General features: G+C 51.0%; 8 protein-coding genes and 1 non-coding gene across 9 annotated transcripts; 5 read left to right on the top strand and 4 right to left on the bottom strand.

Moving 5' to 3' along the window:
* Positions 1-643, top strand: LDX57_008320 (uncharacterized protein; the record flags this gene model as incomplete). The annotated part of the gene is made up of 3 exons (XM_046090044.1): positions 1-78; positions 158-505; positions 575-643. The coding sequence occupies 3 exons, from the start codon at positions 1-3 to the stop codon at positions 641-643; spliced, it is 495 nt and encodes a 164-aa protein (XP_045946016.1).
* Positions 644-1246: 603 nt separating this feature from the next.
* On the bottom strand, positions 1247-3480 carry LDX57_008321 (transketolase family protein; the record flags this gene model as incomplete). The annotated part of the gene is made up of 3 exons (XM_046090045.1): positions 1247-2110; positions 2179-3286; positions 3335-3480. The coding sequence occupies 3 exons, from the start codon at positions 3478-3480 to the stop codon at positions 1247-1249; spliced, it is 2118 nt and encodes a 705-aa protein (XP_045946017.1).
* A 264-nt stretch (positions 3481-3744) lies between these two features.
* Positions 3745-4278, top strand: LDX57_008322 (uncharacterized protein; the record flags this gene model as incomplete). The annotated part of the gene is made up of 2 exons (XM_046090046.1): positions 3745-4051; positions 4115-4278. The coding sequence occupies 2 exons, from the start codon at positions 3745-3747 to the stop codon at positions 4276-4278; spliced, it is 471 nt and encodes a 156-aa protein (XP_045946018.1).
* A 75-nt stretch (positions 4279-4353) lies between these two features.
* LDX57_008323 (uncharacterized protein) lies at positions 4354-5149 on the top strand. The gene is made up of 2 exons (XM_046090047.1): positions 4354-4793; positions 4844-5149. The coding sequence occupies exons 1-2, from the start codon at positions 4383-4385 to the stop codon at positions 5060-5062; spliced, it is 630 nt and encodes a 209-aa protein (XP_045946019.1). The 5' UTR covers positions 4354-4382; the 3' UTR covers positions 5063-5149.
* A 212-nt stretch (positions 5150-5361) lies between these two features.
* On the top strand, positions 5362-7589 carry LDX57_008324 (uncharacterized protein; the record flags this gene model as incomplete). The annotated part of the gene is made up of 5 exons (XM_046090048.1): positions 5362-5389; positions 5449-5828; positions 5877-6646; positions 6691-7399; positions 7446-7589. 5 exons carry the CDS (start codon positions 5362-5364, stop codon positions 7587-7589), a joined length of 2031 nt encoding a protein of 676 aa, XP_045946020.1.
* Positions 7590-9403: 1814 nt separating this feature from the next.
* On the top strand, positions 9404-10185 carry LDX57_008325 (uncharacterized protein; the record flags this gene model as incomplete). The annotated part of the gene is made up of 4 exons (XM_046090049.1): positions 9404-9467; positions 9518-9604; positions 9856-9990; positions 10052-10185. 4 exons carry the CDS (start codon positions 9404-9406, stop codon positions 10183-10185), a joined length of 420 nt encoding a protein of 139 aa, XP_045946021.1.
* Positions 10186-12069: 1884 nt separating this feature from the next.
* On the bottom strand, positions 12070-13095 carry LDX57_008326 (uncharacterized protein; the record flags this gene model as incomplete). The annotated part of the gene is made up of 1 exon (XM_046090050.1): positions 12070-13095. The coding sequence occupies one exon, from the start codon at positions 13093-13095 to the stop codon at positions 12070-12072; it is 1026 nt and encodes a 341-aa protein (XP_045946022.1).
* A 1018-nt stretch (positions 13096-14113) lies between these two features.
* Positions 14114-14185, bottom strand: LDX57_008327. Its single transcript has one exon. It is a non-coding gene; the product is annotated as a tRNA-Glu (tRNA).
* A 723-nt stretch (positions 14186-14908) lies between these two features.
* MCM5 (MCM DNA helicase complex subunit MCM5) lies at positions 14909-17885 on the bottom strand. Its single transcript, XM_046090051.1, has 4 exons — positions 17704-17885; positions 17521-17647; positions 16051-17453; positions 14909-15985 (listed from the first exon to the last, which is right to left on the bottom strand). Exons 1-4 carry the CDS (start codon positions 17838-17840, stop codon positions 15493-15495), a joined length of 2160 nt encoding a protein of 719 aa, XP_045946023.1. The 5' UTR covers positions 17841-17885; the 3' UTR covers positions 14909-15492.
* Between the last annotated feature and the right edge of the window lie 132 nt (positions 17886-18017).

Consider the following 18017-nt stretch of genomic DNA (forward strand, 5'->3'; position numbering starts at 1 on the left):
ATGTCTCAGATAGGCCTGCTTGTCGCAGAAGGCATTGATTTCCTCGAAATCAGTGGCGGCACATATGAGAACCCAAGAGTAAGTGACAGCAGGTAAATTCGTGACTTTATACCGAATGATCACTGATATAATCTGTCTATCTGTCTATATTGTGTAGATGGTCGAGGGTGATAAGTCACAGACAGTACAGAAGAGTGTACGAACCGCAGCTCGCGAGGCCTTCTTCATTGACTTTGCGAAAGAGACTCGCAAGCGGTATCCAAATCTAGTTCTGATGTTGACCGGCGGTTTTCGCAGTCGATCTGGTGCAGAGGCCGCGATCAAAGAGAACGCCTGTGATATAGTCGGTATAGCGCGTCCAGCGGCTGTTTATCCTAACTTCCCGAAACTGCTTTTAGAGGAAAGCAAATCATATGAGGATGCACATATCACACTGAGTCGAGTACAACCTGGCTTCCTTCCCAAGCTCCTTCGTAGCCAAATTCTAGGTGCAGGTGCTGAGACTGTAAGTCTGTTGGCACCGTTTCAGGGCTTCAACTATCATTGAGATTGCGAACGCTGACCTCAAACCCAGACTTTCTATGCTAACCAGATTCACCGATTAGCGAAGGGGAAGACCCCATTCGCTCCTGCCTCTGTATAGAAACAGGAGCCATTTCATCGATTTCTACGCGGCAGTTAGCTAATACCATGATCTTCTTTTATACAGATAAAATAATTGTATCATATAATAGCACTTCATGTTAAATTTCAAAGAAAAGAACGGGTTTCTTATGTTCGCCCGAGTTGGAATCCAGTACGAATCGGACCTATTACTAATCCACCAGCTGGCAGAATTCAAAAATTTGTTCAGGGACCATAAGGTGGTCAGCTTCAATGAGACGGAGCAGCGAGACGGTTGGAGTTGGTACTCTTTGCCTGACACAGGTCGTGGTATATAGACTCGGAAAGCGGCCGGTGGAAACGCACGGGGGATCTTATGACAATAGTTGGCGTATATCACCTGACGAACAATTTCACCAATATCCGCCTGTTGCCTCAGGCTTCATAGCTTCCCTCGCTTGCCTATGTAGGATGTTGCTAGGAGGCCCCGTTCCAGGTCCCGTGGACACAGTAGGTAGCTATCCTGCAGACAATCGCGTCAGCAGCTTATTTTAGTTAGTTAATTAGGTGTAACTAGTGAATCCCTGACAGACCGAGAAGCGAATCAACAAAATAAAGAGATCTATATTCATAAAAGTCATAATTATAAGTCCACATACTCCCCCTGCAAGAACTCGTCCTTCGCCACGCGATCGAGATAATCAGACACCTTGCCTGTCAATACATCAATTTCATATCCGAAGTACTTGTAGGCCGCCTTGCCCGGCAAGCTGTGTCCGAAGCGCTGGATAGAGACGCCTGCCGTGGCGTATCGCTCCCATCCGTTCGGCGCGTAGGGCTCGATGACCACGGCTGGCGTTCCGCGCTTCAGGACGGACCGCTTGTATTCGAGGGACTGGCGCTCGAAGAGTCGCTGAGACGGAAAACTGATCACTCGTGCCACGATGCCCTTCTCCTTGAGCTGCTTCGCCACGTCAAGGGCGAAAGATAACTCCGCGCCTACTCCGATGAGCGTGACTGCTGCGTCCTCGGCTTCCTCGAGGACGTAGGCACCGCGGAGGACGCCGTCGCGGCGAGTTTGCTTCAACTGAGGGAGAGTGTGTCGGGAGGTGGAGATAATGCTGGGTGTCTTCTTGGCCTCGATGGCGGCAATCCAGGCGCCTGCCGTCTCCTCGCTGTCGCCGGGTCGGATGTACAGCAGGTTGGGCATGGCGCGGTACAGAGCGGCCAACTCGATGGGCTGATGCGTCGGACCGTCCTCGCCCATGCCGATGGAGTCGTGCGTAGCAACGTGAATAATCTGGAGGTGCTGTAGGGCGCCCATGCGCACAGCGGGGGCGGCGTAGAGGTAGAACATGAAGAAGGACGAGGTGACGGGAACGATGGTGTTAGGGGCGTAGGCAGCGAGACCATTAGAGATAGCTCCCATGGCATGCTCGCGCACTCCGTAGTGGATGTAACGACCGGAGTAGTCTCCATTGATTCCGCAAGTGGTGCGTAGATCAGGCTGTCTGGTCAGTAAGGTGGAATTGAAAGGAGAGTGAGGTGAAAATCAAAGTAATGTGAAGGACTTACATGCTGGAAATCAACCTTGCCAGGCCAGATCATGTTGACGGACGGCGACAGATCAGCGGTGCCGACCATAAATGACTCGCACTCCTTGGCAATGGGGTTGAAGACAAGACCGGATGCCGCGCGAGAGGCCGTCGGCTTGTCTGGGAAGCTGGTCGGAATCAATTCCTTCCAGTTGGAGGGCAGTTCACCGTTCACCCGGCGCTGGAACTCGGCTCCCAGCTCGGGGAAGTCGGCCGTATACTTCTGAACGAGATCCTTCCACTCCTGTACTAGGGACTCTCCACGGGTGGGAAGATCCTGGAAGAAATTCCGCACAGTCTCTCCAATGACGAATAGTTCATCCGGGTTAAATCCAACGTCCTTCTTCATCTGAGCAACGTTGGGTGCGCCAAAAGCAGCACCGTGAGCGGCAGCCTGGCCGGCCACGTTGCTACCTAGTCCGATCACAGTGCGGACGTTGATAAAGGTGGGCTTGTCCGTGGCAGCACGAGCACGCTCCAAGGCCTGCACGAGGCCCTCGATATCAAAGCACCCGTCCTCAACATCAATGACATCCCAGCCGGATGCGCGCATCTTCGCGTTGATATCCTCTGTGTTGGTCAGGTCGACCGATCCATCGCAGGTGATCTGGTTGTTGTCGTAGATAACAGTCAGGTTGTTAAGCTTGAGGTGACCGGCGAACGAGATGGCCTCCAAGCCAACACCCTCTTGCAAACAGGCGTCACCGATCATACACCAGGTGTGGTTGTTGACGAGATCGTATCCCGGCTGGTTGAACTTCGCTGCCAGGTTCTTCGTGGCCATGGCCAGTCCAACCGCATTGGCGACTCCTTGTCCCAGAGGGCCAGTGGTGACTTCGATGCCGTCGTGCTCGATTTCTGGGTGACCGGGACAGAGCGCATCCGTCCGATCCGAGTGGTAAGACTTGAGCTGCTCAAAGGTCATAGCCTTGTATCCGGTGAGATGCAAGAAGGTGTATTGGAAGAGACAGGTGTGGCCGTTGGAAAGGACGAATCGATCTCGATTGAAGTAGTCGGGAGTATGAGGAGCGTAGCGCATGACATATCGCCAGAGCGCGACACCGATGGCAGCCATACCAATGGCTCCTCTGAGCAGTGTTAGGTTTTCTCATTGTATGACTTCAGCGACAACGTACCCAGGGTGACCACCGCCGAACTGCTGGCAGAGATCGGCAATGAGCATGCGGAACGTTTTCAGGACGAGATCATGGTCCTTGGACTTTTCGCGCAGCAGCGGCAAGGCGGACTTGCCGCTAGAACCGTTCACAATACCGACAGCCATGATGTTTGTGATTAATTTGATTTCCCATCATCTGTTGGGGGTCGAGCCATCTTTATAACTGTTGCGGGCGACGAAAAGTTGCCCGATCGGGTAAGCCGAGGCGCTGCTCTGGTGATCCTGAAGAATCAGGTAGGCCGTGCCTCAGGTTTCCAGTTTCATCCAGTCGATCTCCACATTCGTTTCCCCTCATTTTCTTCATCTCCGGATAAGAAGTATCCATCGCAAAGTCTGGGTGCCCCTCTTGAGGATCCATTCTACACCATCATGTCTCCATCGCTGGTTGACCTCCCTGTCACCACCACCAAGCCCACTCTTACTATTGCCCTTCCTAATCCCTCTTTACAAGTCACTGCAGACCACAACATCAAGCTCGTCGAGGCTCCTGTTTACGCTCCTCAGCGAGGCCAAGTTCTCCTTCAAATCAAAGCAACGGGAATCTGTGGATCCGACCTTCACTTTTGGAAATCCGGCCGCATCGGTCAACTCGTCTTCGAGGATGACTGCATCATCGGACATGAAGCGGCGGGTGTAGTTCTGAAGTGTGGCGAGGGAGTGAACAATTTACAGCCTGGTTCGCCCAAGCCCTTATGAGACCATGCTCTTTATTCCGACATGTCAATACTGATGACGGCAGGCGACCGAGTGGCCGTGGAACCGGGAGTTCCTTGCGAAAACTGCTTCCTCTGCGACGATGGACGGTACAACCTCTGCGAGGACGTTCAGTTCGCCGGTGTGTATCCGTACGCCGGCACAATCCAACGATACAAAGTCCACCCGGCCAAGTGGCTTCACAAGTGAGCAGACACCTTAGATGTATGTGAGGATGGATATAACAGCCCAGCAGACTGCCAGACAATGTGACGTACGAAGAAGGCGCCCTTCTCGAGCCACTGTCAGTCGTCATGCGAGGCATGCAAGTCGCTCGTCTCCAACTCGGTCGCGGCGCCGTCATCTGCGGTGCCGGTCCTATTGGACTGATTGCTCTGGCGGCCGCACGAGCCTCGGGTGCGCATCCGATCGTGATTACCGACCTTGATGCTGGTCGATTAGACTTCGCCAAGCGGTTCGTGCCGAGCTGTATCACATACCAAGTCGATCGGTCACTGGATGCGGAGGGGAACGCCAAAGGCATTCGGGCACTGTTCGGATCGCAGGAATACTTTGCGCCGGAGACGATACTAGAGTGTACGGGTGTGGAAAGTAGTGTTTGCACGGCGCTGTATACCGCTCGTCGGGGAGGCGCCGTCGTGGTGATCGGCGTGGGTAAGTCCGTGATGAACAATTTGCCGTTCATGCACATTTCCATGGCAGAGGTAAGTTTTCCTTTCATGACAGTGACTGGTTCGAATAAGCTAAGGAGCAGATCGATTTGCGTTTTATTAATAGATATCGTGACACCTGGGCTCCCGGTATTGCGTGTCTGTCTGGTGGAATTCTAGATCTCAAGCCATTGGTGTCGCATACCTTCCCGTTGGAAAAAGCGATGGACGCGTTGCAACTGTGCGCGAACCCCAAAGAGTCCAGTATCAAGGTTACCGTGGTAGATGCAGTAGACGCCACTCGAGAGAAGCTAGAGCCATAGGTAGAGACCTCGTATAAGATCAGCCACTGGAGGCGCCAAGGATAAGGTTCTTTGTCCCATGTCAATCATCCATGGCTCTCTCTAAATAAAGTCCACTTCGATAAACAATCCAAACCTAGATGTGGCTGCAAGAACAATATTAACGAAATAGAGCTGGACAAGCATTTTCCACCCACGGTACGAAGTAATACTTCCTGTAGAAATTTCGAGCCTTTTATCTTTTTAGATACTCCAGCTCATCATTGCTGGACCAAAGTACATCCTGTGCAGTTTTGAAGCCGTGCTGCCGAGTCCTCGCAATGTCCAGAGTAGTTGTCGTCGGTGCAGGTAATTCTGGCTTATTACTCTCGCGATATTTCCTATGCTGACTGACTGGCATTTTCAAGGCTTTTACGGGCTAATCGCCGCCAAAACATATCGCCTGGTGGCGTTGAATGATAAAGAACCAGAGAATCTGGGCATCTACGCAAGCGAGGTGCCGCCGTGCTTCGCCCAATCGTCCGCAGACAGCGGCCCTGCTCTGCTCATCGTGGATGCTGCCTCCGGACTGGGAGGGACCTGGTCCTCCGAGCGACTTTATCCGAACCTCCTCAGCCAAAACTCCTATGGGTTGTACGAGTTTAGCGACCTCCCCTTGGCCTCAGTGGTGCCTCCGGATCCAAAAGATGCGGATAATCAGTTCATTGCAGGCTGGAAGATTAACCAATATCTGCACGTGTGGAGCCAAAAATGGGATCTTCTGAAGCATATGCGATTCAATTGGAAGGTTGGTCTTGTATAACAAGGTCCGTCGGCTCTATATTAAGATCCACAGGTTACCAAGATCGGCAGGCTGCCGAGTAAAGAGTGGAGAATAGAAATCGAAATACTCACCAACAACACACCGTCCCGGACCATCGTCCTACTGTGTGACAAGCTGATGCTAGCTACCGGTTTGACGTCTCAGCCCTTTTCCCCGGATATACCTGGTTGCTCGGACATCCCGCGAGTCCATGCCAAGGACGTTGGAAACTACTGCCGAGAGAACTTTGGATATCATCCGGTTCCAAGTTGTGACAAAGCATCATCTGGGGAAGAATCAGACGATCATCCAGTGGAAACCCGGACTCTTCGCAGGGTAGCGATCCAAGGGGGCGCCAAGTCATCCTTTGATTTCGTTCATCTGTTTGCCTCCCTTCATCGAAATAGCCCTGAGCTGCAACTGACACTGAAGCATGAAGAGCCAGTTGAGGTTCATTGGATTATTCGCGACCAGGGTTCGGGAGTGGCCTGGATGGCTCCTCCGATGGCAAAGCTCCCGAATGGACAATCTGTTGCCAGCGACAAGCAAGCTAGTACCAGGATCTGCGGGCTTCTCACACCTTGTGTATTCTCACTGCCCAAGCGAGTCACCTTAGTCCCGTCTCAGTCTAGACTAGGGTGGAGTCTGCGAATGGAAGGGTCTTGGACCAGGAGGTGTCTTCACGGTAACTTTGTAGGGCGGTTTATCGTACGGCAACTGTGGAAATCGGTCGATTGTCAGGTGCACCGATCCGCCGATTACACATCGAATTCCAAGATGGAAAAGCTGCGTCCAGCGAGGGGGTGAGTAGAGTTCGCTGGTAATATTCGCTCGCTAATGTGACCAGGATAATTGACTGCGCTTCGTCAGGAGGCATTGCGAACCATTTCGATCTATGGGAAACTATCCGCTCTTCGAATGTTCATGTGCACCGATCGGAGATTCACAATGTTTCTGGATCACCACCCTCCGATATCAAACTGACCAATGGCACACAAATACCGTCTGTTGATCTCATCGTGCAAGCCACGGGCTATAAACCCATAGTACCGATCGAATTCGATCCGCCGGGTCTAGGGGAGACGCTTGGGTTAGGCTCTGACCGACCCGACAGCGATACAGGAGAACTGAAACAGCGATATCAAAATGAACATTGGAAATCCTTCGATGACAAGGTCGAGTCTCATTTCCGTCGCGTTTTCTGCTCGAGTATGTTCTCGCGGGCCGAATCATCGCAGGATGCCACCCCCTTCCGGCTCTTTCGTCGCATGGTGTCCCCGGCGCTCGTGGCTGAAGGCGACCGCTCCTTTGTCGCGCTCGGCGTCGTGTTGACAGGGACCATTGCCGTCGTGGCTGAAGTGCAAGCGTTATGGGCTGCGGCCTTTCTCACTGGGGGGTTGGATGGCGATGCAGAGAGCCAAAGCCAGAGCCAAGGACCGATCCAATCACCATTGTCTCTCAACTCGACCGCCTCAGAGAGTCTGTATGAATCGGTGTCTGAAGATGTGATCTGGGCCAGGTTGACCGGGAGTGGGCTAGACATAGACGCGATTAACGTAGGTCATCCACAACGTTGAACCAGGTGTCGCTAATGAAGATCAGTATAACGACACGCTACTGCGAGACTTGGGACTGAATCCGTATCGCCTGGGAGGGGGTCTCTGGCGCGAGATGACCGGCGTGTATGGCCCAAATTCCTATAAAACGATCGTCGACGAGTACAAGGCAGGTCGGAAAGGAAGATGATTCTGGCTGCCTGAGGCATGAAGTAGGTGGTTGTTCTTGCCTATTTGGGAAGGCGCGACCCAGCATGTGGGGGACCAATCAGGAACTGGCATGTGGTCCAAGTGGAGCCCTCTGCGTTTACCCGGTCAGGCATTCTCAGGCACTGAGTTTGTTCCTGTTTGTTTGTGGGGGAGGAATTTATGGAATCATCGGTTAGAGATCTCCACTTGTCTATCTCGGCCTGTTATACTTGACATCATCACTCGGAATAAGATCGGTCTCCTGAATGAATGTTTATAATTGGACTGAACCGAGGTCTCTCAAGGTCGCTACGGTAATGGGCCTAGGGCTTCGGGCTCAACTATATCGTAATTCGACCACTATTGTAGCTGCCATACCGAAGAAGTTGAATTAAGTGGGTTCAAGATGATGTGTAACATGAAAATGAGATGAGAATGAGAAAAGAGCTGCCGCTAACAATGCCTGCCGAAGGTCGCAGCCCTTGAGCCAGGTCAATGTCTTCTCCCATACCTTGCCAGTGAAGTCATGCTTCCAAGATACCTTGCAGGTCAAACTCACATCTCAACATGTCTCTATATCTGTTGTTCTATGACATCTTAGGCAGCGTTTTCTGCAGCTGAGGCATCTACCCCGGACATGCACCCAGTTGTGCCCAACAACAGGGTTGATCCATGAGCGAGACCATCCAAGGGAGGGAATATCCGCAGATACGAGCTGCCGTCGTTATGGTGTAGGAACACCCGTTCCTGTGTCTCGCTGCGATTGGCTGCGCGTGTTTAACCTACTATTCAGGTTCCTTCCTGACAAACCTGTCATCTCCAGCGGGGAGTATCCACGATAGTTACTTTGCCCGTTCCCGAAACCATGAACGGCTGTACCAACTTCTCTCAGGAATCTTTCTTGGATATTTGACATCGCAAAGCTTTGTTTGAACATGTGGTTGGCTTTCACAAATTCAAGGTCATATTATGGGAAACGGTTCCAGCTTAGTTAACTGTTCGAATAAACAAGTCCTATTGCCGACCCCATTTCATCACATATGTGGCTAGCTGAATGGGTGTATGACCTTGGTAGAGAGGAAAGATCATTCATTCCACCTGATTAGGAAAGTCAAGCCCGGATCCGCACGGAGGTAGTCGTTGTGTATGTGTCTAGCGCGGTAACTGCATGAACCGGTGACCAGGGGTCTGTGTAGTGCTGACGCCAAGACAGACGTTGAAGCTGTTGAGCTCAGCTTGCATCTTGCCCTATGTTGCCTAACGTGCATGGAATGAGCAAACTGACCTTGTCGGGAACCTCTCTGGTAGGATGATTGAGTCTGATCGAGAATCTAGATCTTTTTCTCAGTGGCAAAGCCCGAGAACTATGACCTCTGAATATACAAGGAGTATACTCGGACAATGATCTTCGTAGACACCGTAAGCACCCGCCAGCCAGCCATGAACCATTGTCACAACTCTGTGGTGTGGTGCCTGTTCCAATTGCATTCCATTTTCACCACACGTCCGTATGGGAGGCTTGGATTCTCGAACCAGCATTGCAGTATCTGTCAGCCACGCTGCAGCTTGGGAAAGTCGTCACATATACTTCAGATAGGACAGCAGCCAGCCAGTTTGAGCACATGCATCCTGGGACTTGATTTGCTTGAGTCAGCAGTCCGAAAGCTACCTTGTAGAGATGGACAGCAGTAGAAGCACTCGAACGAGGGCGAGGATAAATTCGAGCCTGAATCCGCTTGATTTTCAACTCATCAGCATACATTCCAAACTACCATAGCAAGAAGATCAAAAAATCGGACTCGATACCTGCACAAGATGCTTTTCAAGTTCACCATCGTTGCCTTGGCCCTGATCGGACAATGCCTTGCGTCTGCCATCCGTATGTCTCACATCCAAGGCATTGAGCATAAACTTACTTGATCTCAATAGACAATATCGACCAACAGCAGACCCTCCTAGCCAATGGGGATGTCGGCGCTCTAGGCTGCACCGACGCTGGTCGTGAGAATCCGAACTGTATGTTCTCAGCTCCTCCATGTTGAATCAGAATCTTTGAGACATTCTCTGATTTCCTTCATCTGTAGGTGTCTGGTGCGGAACCGCCCCTTGGTGCAGCAGTGGCTGTCCCGGAGGCACTGTTCAACGAGGATGGGATGCCTGCGGCGTAGGCAAATGCTGCGTCGTGGGAATGAAGAGACTGTGTTGTTATAGTTGAGTTATCCCATTCCTGCAGATGAATGTAGAATTTCTTAAGACTGACCATCCAGGTTCCATGGCCAACGAGGAAGCCGCCCCGTCCGAGGAAGCTGAGGAGACTGTTGTCGAGCACTACGAAATCACCGTTGAGAAGACTGTAGACGTGCAGACTCAGCCCTCTATTGAAGTTGACGGTGGGAACAAATGTACGTACTGTGCCCTTTTCCTGCGAATTGGGAAGATGTTAACTGTACGCTCTCTCCGCAGGCGTCGTAGCCGGATTCGCTCCCTTTTGCGAGGGCAAGTGTCCCGATGGCTATAAGGAAAAGGCCAAGGGCCGTTGTCTAGGACCAGGCCCCTGCTGTCTCAGCGGGTCAAAGGCGCTGTGCTGCACTGACTAGGTAGATAGTCGACAGTTCATTAAACGGGGAAAGAAGCTTTTATGGTATTTGGCAGGGTATGAAGATGTTTAACTTGATTGTCTTCTTTGCTGTTGCCTTTTGACGCGTGATGTTCATTCCGGCTTAATCGGGGTGGCACAGTAGTTAACTCATGAGTGTGAATGCCACGTCGATCCGCTAATGTCCGAGAAACTGTTCGCATTGCTCTTGCTATAAGATAAAGTATCAAACACAAGAAAAGGATTACGAAACCTAAGAACAGACACCACGGACACAAACATACTCCATCACTTTTCAATTACCCCATCTTCAGTCTCAATCCATTTCTTTTCTTTCTCTTATCAACACTCTTCTCATCATCTCTACGGTCTTGTCTTTTCCGGTCGGGTCTCTTGCGCTTTTTCGAAGAAAATCGGACGCGCTATCCGTTGCTCTATTAGCAAACATGATGGTCAAGCACATACATTGCAAACCTTACATGGAGCACTTGAGTCGCACGATAGAGGAGATCCAATTGTTGGCTAGCGGTGAGACTGTCCGGATTCTGTTTCAGAGACTGCATCGTGTCCATGGCCCATTTGCGACAGTCTCGTCTAAAGTGGCCTGGTTTATCGCAATGCCAACATTTAATCGGTCCTTTCTGCAATAAACGTCAGTATCTAGTCTAGATACTTGAGAGGCTCTTCTTATCTTCTCGACTTTGCTCTCGGGCGCCATTGTGGGCGGTCGAAACACGGGCGCGAAGACGCGAAGCCGCACAGACAGCACCACGTACGCAGAGGCGGAGACAACACACGTAAAACAGTAACGCGATAGAGAGTATAGTGCGAGCGCAGACGTGCAAGGGAAACAGGTATCGCGTCAAGCAAGAGGCATAACAGAGGGCAAACCCGTTGCGAAGACGCAAGGAGAAGGAACAAGAGAAGAACAGTGACAATATCAGCTGCATTTGAGCGGAGGGAGGGGAGATCTGGAGCGTGATTCACCCGATTCGGTGAGGATCACCCCAATGTTGCGGGACTTTCAACGACAGGGTCGTTGAAGTAAGGTGGGTATACATGCTGGGTTCCGTTCACGATTCCACGGTTAGAGCTCCATAAATTTACTCGAAATTAGGACGAGAAGAATGATACGAGTGTACAGGATAGATTGATATACATCATGCAATACGAACTCTTGGCGATTGTTGTGCAAACGCCGTTTGAAAGTGTTAGGTATACCCAGCAAACTTCGAGGTCGAGTTGTACATCGCAGGGGTGGATTGGTGGGCCTGAGGCTGCGGGAAAAGCTTAGCCGTCGATCTCAGGCACCACATGTCCCACCGTTCCACGTGTTGGTCCTCCCGAGGGCTTAGTATAACTGACCAGGCGAGTCGAAGGGCCAGTGTAGTCATTATTCGTGGTGCCATTACTGCACTCAGTTATCGCTGTTTACGCTACTGGGTTATTCAGTGAGAAGACCCGTCTTTGAAAGGTCTCAAGGAATATGAATGGGAAGATGTGTCTTCATTACTATTACAAAAAAAGTGTATACATTGGAGGTAGTATCTGCCGTATCTGTCATCAACCATGCATGTGTGTGTGTGTGTGTGTGTGTAAATATAGGCGGTTCGTCTTCATGTAGACATCTTGACGATGACCACTAGTTTGACTCGACCACCAGACCGCGATAGCCACTGAGAAGCGTCACGGACCAGATCCTAGGAGATCATAATTCTATCTGTCAACTGCTTCCAGCAGCTGTAACATTCTGTAGGGAAAACCCGTGGGGTAAAAACCCACAGAAATCTCCTACTACACTCGGTATCCCATAAACCATATCACATCAATTCGATTTCCCCCTCTTTCACTCCTCGAAGCCCTCGCAACAGCGTGGGTCCTCTCATCAGAGTCTCAAAAGCCCCGTATCCACCACTTGAACCACCCCATATGCCGACCTATTCTTCACCCTGCCCGACGCAAAGTTGGCCCCATATTTCGCCCCGACCTTTGCCATCTGATCCACCCTTTTGTGGGCCACATGGTTCTTGTGTCCGGGGATCCAGTTGATCTCCACCTTGGCCCCTAAATCCTCCAACTTCCTCGCGATATCCCCCACCGTCGACGCTAAATCCTGCGTGCTCGGGAATCGCTCAGAATGCGTGTCTTCCAGACAGTGTATCGCATCCTGAGAGTCGGTGAAGACGCACACCCTATGTTCGTGCGTCTTTGTCGTTTTGTCCTCCTCAATCCGATCCACGGCGATTCGTAGCGCCGCACCAATCGCAAACAGCTTGAGGCACTTGATGCCCCAGAGGCCTTGCACCGCGTATGCACGGTCCACGAAGTCGTCGATTCGGTCGTCTGTGCTGTAGACGACGGCCGCGCCTGTCGATCCGGCAATGTTCTCGTTGAACGACCCGTCGGCCCAGAAGACGTGCCTGGAGTAAGTGGAGGGTTCGAACTGCGTTGAGTACGCTTCTTTGGCGTTCTGCAGTGCCGTGTCCCGGGACTCGATGGTCAGTATCCCTGGGAAATGGGCACGTGGACCGGGACTGGCTGGTTTTTGGCGTTCGGTGTACTCCTTTTTCTTCTGTTGCCAGTAGTCACGCTTTGGGGACGGGCTGCGGGATGTATGGCGGCTGCTGGTGGAGGAGGGAGATGCGCTTGATTCGGGCTCCGATGTGTGGTATGTGGTTGTGTCGCTGGTTCTGCTGATGCTGCTGCTGCTGCTGTTGGTGGTGGTGCTGGCGCCGGCGATGGTGCCGGTGGAAGAGGAGGACCCGGTTCGAGATCGTTTCTTGCCCTTTTTGATATGTCTTTCTTGTCTTTGGTTTGACTCGGGCTTTGATGGGAGGTGGGAGGTGGTGATGCCGCTGCTGATGTTGTTGGTGTTGGTGTTGTTGTTGGTCGTGGTGATGATCTTTGCCATGAGGTATGATATATGATGCACTTGAAGTATATTGGTATGCTACAGTATTTGTGCTCTCAAGGCAAGATCAAGACGCTATCGTGGAAGAGTAGTTGTAGTTGTAGCTATGAAGATGGGAAGGAAGAAGAGTCAAACGGGAAGGAGAAGTCGAGTCATCCTTTTGTCTTTGCGATGGATTTGCATATAGTTCTCGCTTATCCGGGCTCTTAATCCCATAGGTTTCATGACCATTTTGTTGAGTCAGTGTCAGGAATCATGCAGACAACCTCCCGGATGCTAGCTAATCTACTATGATGCTCGAGGATTCGTCGAGCTCGCGTTTCCTTCGCTCTTTCCCTCTCTATAGACATGAGAGATTCACTGCCCGTATTTATATTCCTGTCTTCACTTGCCTAGGAATCGTCCTTGTCTCATGGTGAATATGTGTCATAGCCGACTGCCCATTATGTCTTCATGATGCACCCTTCCCGTGCACCTCCAAACGCAACAAAGTCCACCCCCAACGGAAGGAGCATGTGACAGGCTTTAGGCAGCAGCCTCCTAACATCTAGCACTCTACCGGATGAATTCCTTGCACAAAATGTTGTATAAAGTCTCATTATGCTCATCTAATACTGTCATCAACTACCACCCAAAACGTACTCAATTTAACTCTAAGTCGTCGTAAGCTTCCATCACAGTCATTAGTTAGACGTGCAAGCCCTAATAATCGCTCAATATAGGATTTGGGTAGCTTAAGACGATAATCTGATATCCTAGTTACGCATGTAGTCCGCATACTATAGCCGTTAAGAAGATCACCGATAGTTAGGGCTAAACCAAGGTTTACACCCCCTAGCGTGGGGGCGCGTGGGGGCTCTTTCGGGCGTTGAATTGAAGGAGGGATTTCAATAAAGATTGGGAGGCCGACATAGTAAAAACAAAATTCCTGCCACAATAGTGAATAATAGCAATAGACTAGCTGAGAAGAAACAAAGTGCAAAAGGAAAAAACAAAAACAGAAACGCTCAGATGGTTATTCCGATACGGGGAATCGAACCCCGAGCTGCCGTGTGAGAGACGGCGATGTTAACCATTACACCATATCGGATGTTGTTGAAGAAACGGCACCAAATTATGCTCTATAAAGCAACACTAAGCGGTGCAGAGTCATGTCCGCAGACTGCCTAGATCGACTATTTGTGAAGTGTTTGCTTGAATCCTAATTACAGGTCTAGAAATGCCTTGTAACTATCTACTCTTAGTATGCCCTACCACAAGTGGGTAAATCTACCGCGAGCTCTTGGTCACTGGTGGACCTTTCAAGCATGTTACAGTATGGCATGGTTTGTTTCGAAGTACCCACAGGGCAGTTCTTCATGGTGAGGGCCAAAGAGCACTTGTCGGGTATTTAACTACATTCCTTGTGGACAAAGCTCATACTGAGCCATTTATGGTTTATTCTCATTGTCACCCTTGCTGATCGGTTGTGGTTGTGATCGCGTTGGTCTTGCTGTGCCCCGGATATATATTCCGACTACATAGTTTTTGCCCACCCACCTAATACTACTTTCTATTCTCCGGTCAATAACTCTCGGTATGAGCAAATAACCTGGTTGACAAGGTGATATACGTGCTCATAAGCTCTACCCAAGTTTATATGGCACTATACACGGCGACTTGAACGGTGAAATTCCATGGGGACTTCATGTTGGTCTTATGGCTCATGGAGAGTGAGGTAGACCATTGCGGGGCTCCGATGCTTGCATTGGAATTGAAAACGGAAACGGAAACGATATGATGCAGATTAAGAATATGATTGGAATAATGTGGGTGAGAAGAGAATTGTATTACACCGTACACACTCCGTCTGATCCCTGGGAACCAAATCGCGTTTGCCTCAAAGGAACATGTGTCATTTAACTCAAAAGAAACCAAACCTCGGTCCAAAACTATACATACAATAAGAAGGCACCGTGCGCATGGAATCGAACCCTTGTCTGGCTATCCCGTCTTGCTTTTTCGTTGCGCCGAGATAGGGGCCCAGGCGCCCATCGCTGCACTGCATTCTTTGCGTAGTCACTACTTTATCAAGGCCTAAGCCTGGCCACTGGTGAGGTGAATTGATGAGGTATGGGTTAAGACAGTTACGGCAGATACTGCCTCCATGTATACTAGGTCTTAATGTTTGATTGAAATTGTGTTTTTCTTTTCCCAACTAGTGTGATCATTTCATATATTGTGGTATATCCATCAATGCCAAGAACGCCATCGCACCGTTCAACCCGCTGTGCCAGAGTCAAATCTAACAATAAACCCAGAAATTATCCCACAATATTAGTGACTGCAGGTAAACACTACCACGTACGAGCGTCATATCATCAAGAAGTAAGCAATGAACAAGAAGACAGAACCAAATTACACCCCGTGACGGTAGACTTGTGAGCCTCCCGAGCGAATACGTATGGTGTCCCTGCGCTGAAGGACCATGAGTGCCCGGTTCAGAGCTTGTTCGCTGTAGCCTCTTCCGTCGACGAACTCGCGGCGCAAGGTGGCAAGACTGGTGCTCCATCCAATAGGAAGACGACGCTTCATTTCGTCTTCAACCCTGGTGACTTCTTCCATCATCTCCTTGCTGCCTTGGCCCTCACCTTGCGTGATGGCATCCATGGTCGAGGCCAGGAAGAGACGGATGGCTTCGTCGACGTGGGCCTCGGTGGCAATTGGAGACAGGCTCAACTTGGCGAGAGACTCGGTAATACGGACAATAGCCTCTAGCTGACGAACCGTAATGGGGATGGAAGAACGGGAGTTGGCGTCGAGCTCGGCACGGTGAACTTGCTTTCTGATCGAGACGAAGTGCGAGGAAAGTTTCTCGGCAGCTTCGGGGGAGAGGCGAGGGGCACAGCGGCTGTAGATTGATTAGCATTGTTCTTGTAAGAATTGGAGAAGCTATAAGATGGGAGTGAGACATACGTTCGGCAGTAACTGATGTATCGTTTCATCGTGTCGACGGGAATTTCTGCCTCGACTTGTTCCTCAATACCTCGACCACCCATGTGTACACCCATGACGTGGCGCGCGATGCTCTCATCACGACTCCGCTCGTGGTCGTCTCGGACGATGAAGATCATATCGAAACGAGACAGAATTGTTGTCTGGAAATCAATGTTTTCACCGGGTGTTTTCAGTTCGTCGTAGCGGCCGAAGATGGGGTTAGCGGCGGCCAAAACGGACGTTCTCGAGTTGAGAATAGTGGTGATACCGGCTTTGGCGATCGAAATGGTCTGTTGCTCCATAGCTTCGTGGATAGCGACTCGGTCTTCGTCTCTCATTTTGTCGAACTCATCAATACACACGACACCCCCGTCGGCCAGAACCATGGCACCTCCTTCCAAGTAGAACTCGCGGGTTGCTGCGTCTCGCTGCACAGATGCAGTCAAACCAGCCGCCGACGAACCCTTACCAGACGTATAGATGGCAATGGGCGATACTTTTTCGGTGAACTTGAGCAGCTGGGACTTTGCGGTACCGGGGTCTCCGAGAAGCAGGACGTTAATGTCTCCACGCAGTTTCATGCCGTCAGGGAGAATTTTCTTCGAGCCACCCATGAGCAGACACACAATGGACTTTTTGATGTCCAGGTTTCCGTAGATGGAAGGCGCAATGCTCCGAGCAAGAGCATCGTACAGATCCGGCCGCCGGCTGATCTCCAGGAACTCCTGCTCTTCTTCTTCCGAGAAAATAGCATTGCCCTTAACGGTGTGGTCAAGGTCGGTGCTGATACCAACAGCACGCAAATATGGGTTGCGGATCGCTACTGCAGCATCCTTCTTGGCGCCCTTGGATTGATAGATGGAGAAGATACCCATCACAGTGCAGCGGGAGCCGGGTACGACCCGGTTTGCGAGGTACCGATCCGCAGAGATGAGCACATGTCGTGGCAGCTCACCCACGGGTACCTGATCAGGCGCTTCTTGAAGTTTGAGAACCTGCTGATCGACGAACTGGCATTTGTCATGAGAGACAACGTACGGATCCAGAGGACACTGTTCCTGGACGCCCTCGCCAGGCTGTCTCTCTCGTCCACATCTTCTGGGAAGGGAGAGACCGGCGAAGCCTCCCTCGACGGACAGATTATCGCTGTGGTCGCAATTTTTGCAACGGATGTGGACAATTGTTGCCTTGGAGGAGATCGTAGAGGCACCAATCACGATACCAGGAATGCGCACAAGATGAGAGATATTTGTCGCATTCAGGTCCCGAATCGAGATGTGAGTGGCGGAGGAGTGCAAAAGGAGCTGGTGAGTGGGGAGCTGAATGTCTCTTTGGGAGGGGTAGACGATCCTCTGTGTACATTGCTGAAGAGCTGCTTCGAACTGGAAAAGAAGTTGATGTCAGAATCCAACACCAGAAAACCTGACCGGCAACTAATGAGATACTCACAAGGGGGATGATGTCTGCGGGTTCGGTCGTAAGCTTGTGTGCCAGCTCTTCGTTGTACGAAATCAAGTGAGCGATGTCAATATCGCAGTAATATTGCTTGACAAGAACGTTCTGCCGTAATTGATCCCTATAAACGGGGTGAGAATTGGGTTGGACTTGGATTTGCTAGGCGATTGGACATACCGGTAGATAAACGCATTATCCAGCTGGAACTCCAAGACGAATTCTCTTAGCCTTGCTTGGATTTGAGTCCGAGATTCCTCGGCGCCATCTGTGCTACCAGCGAGCACGCTCAGGGTGAAGGGTGTGCGCCTATCCATGATGGAGACTGCAATGGGGGAGGAGGGGGTGGAGGTGACGACGAAAGGATGGAGTGTGGGATGGCTGTCTATTTTTGCCCGCCCAGGGAGAAAGTCGATCCGAACGACTTTTGCTGGGAACACGAACCCGGCGCGTCGCGTCGAGCGGGACGCGTTAAGTGGTTTTTGGCCTGAGGC

Source organism: Aspergillus melleus (assembly GCF_016097325.1).
Source record: "Aspergillus melleus strain CBS 546.65 chromosome Unknown contig4, whole genome shotgun sequence".
Taxonomy (NCBI): Eukaryota; Fungi; Ascomycota; class Eurotiomycetes; order Eurotiales; family Aspergillaceae; genus Aspergillus; species Aspergillus melleus.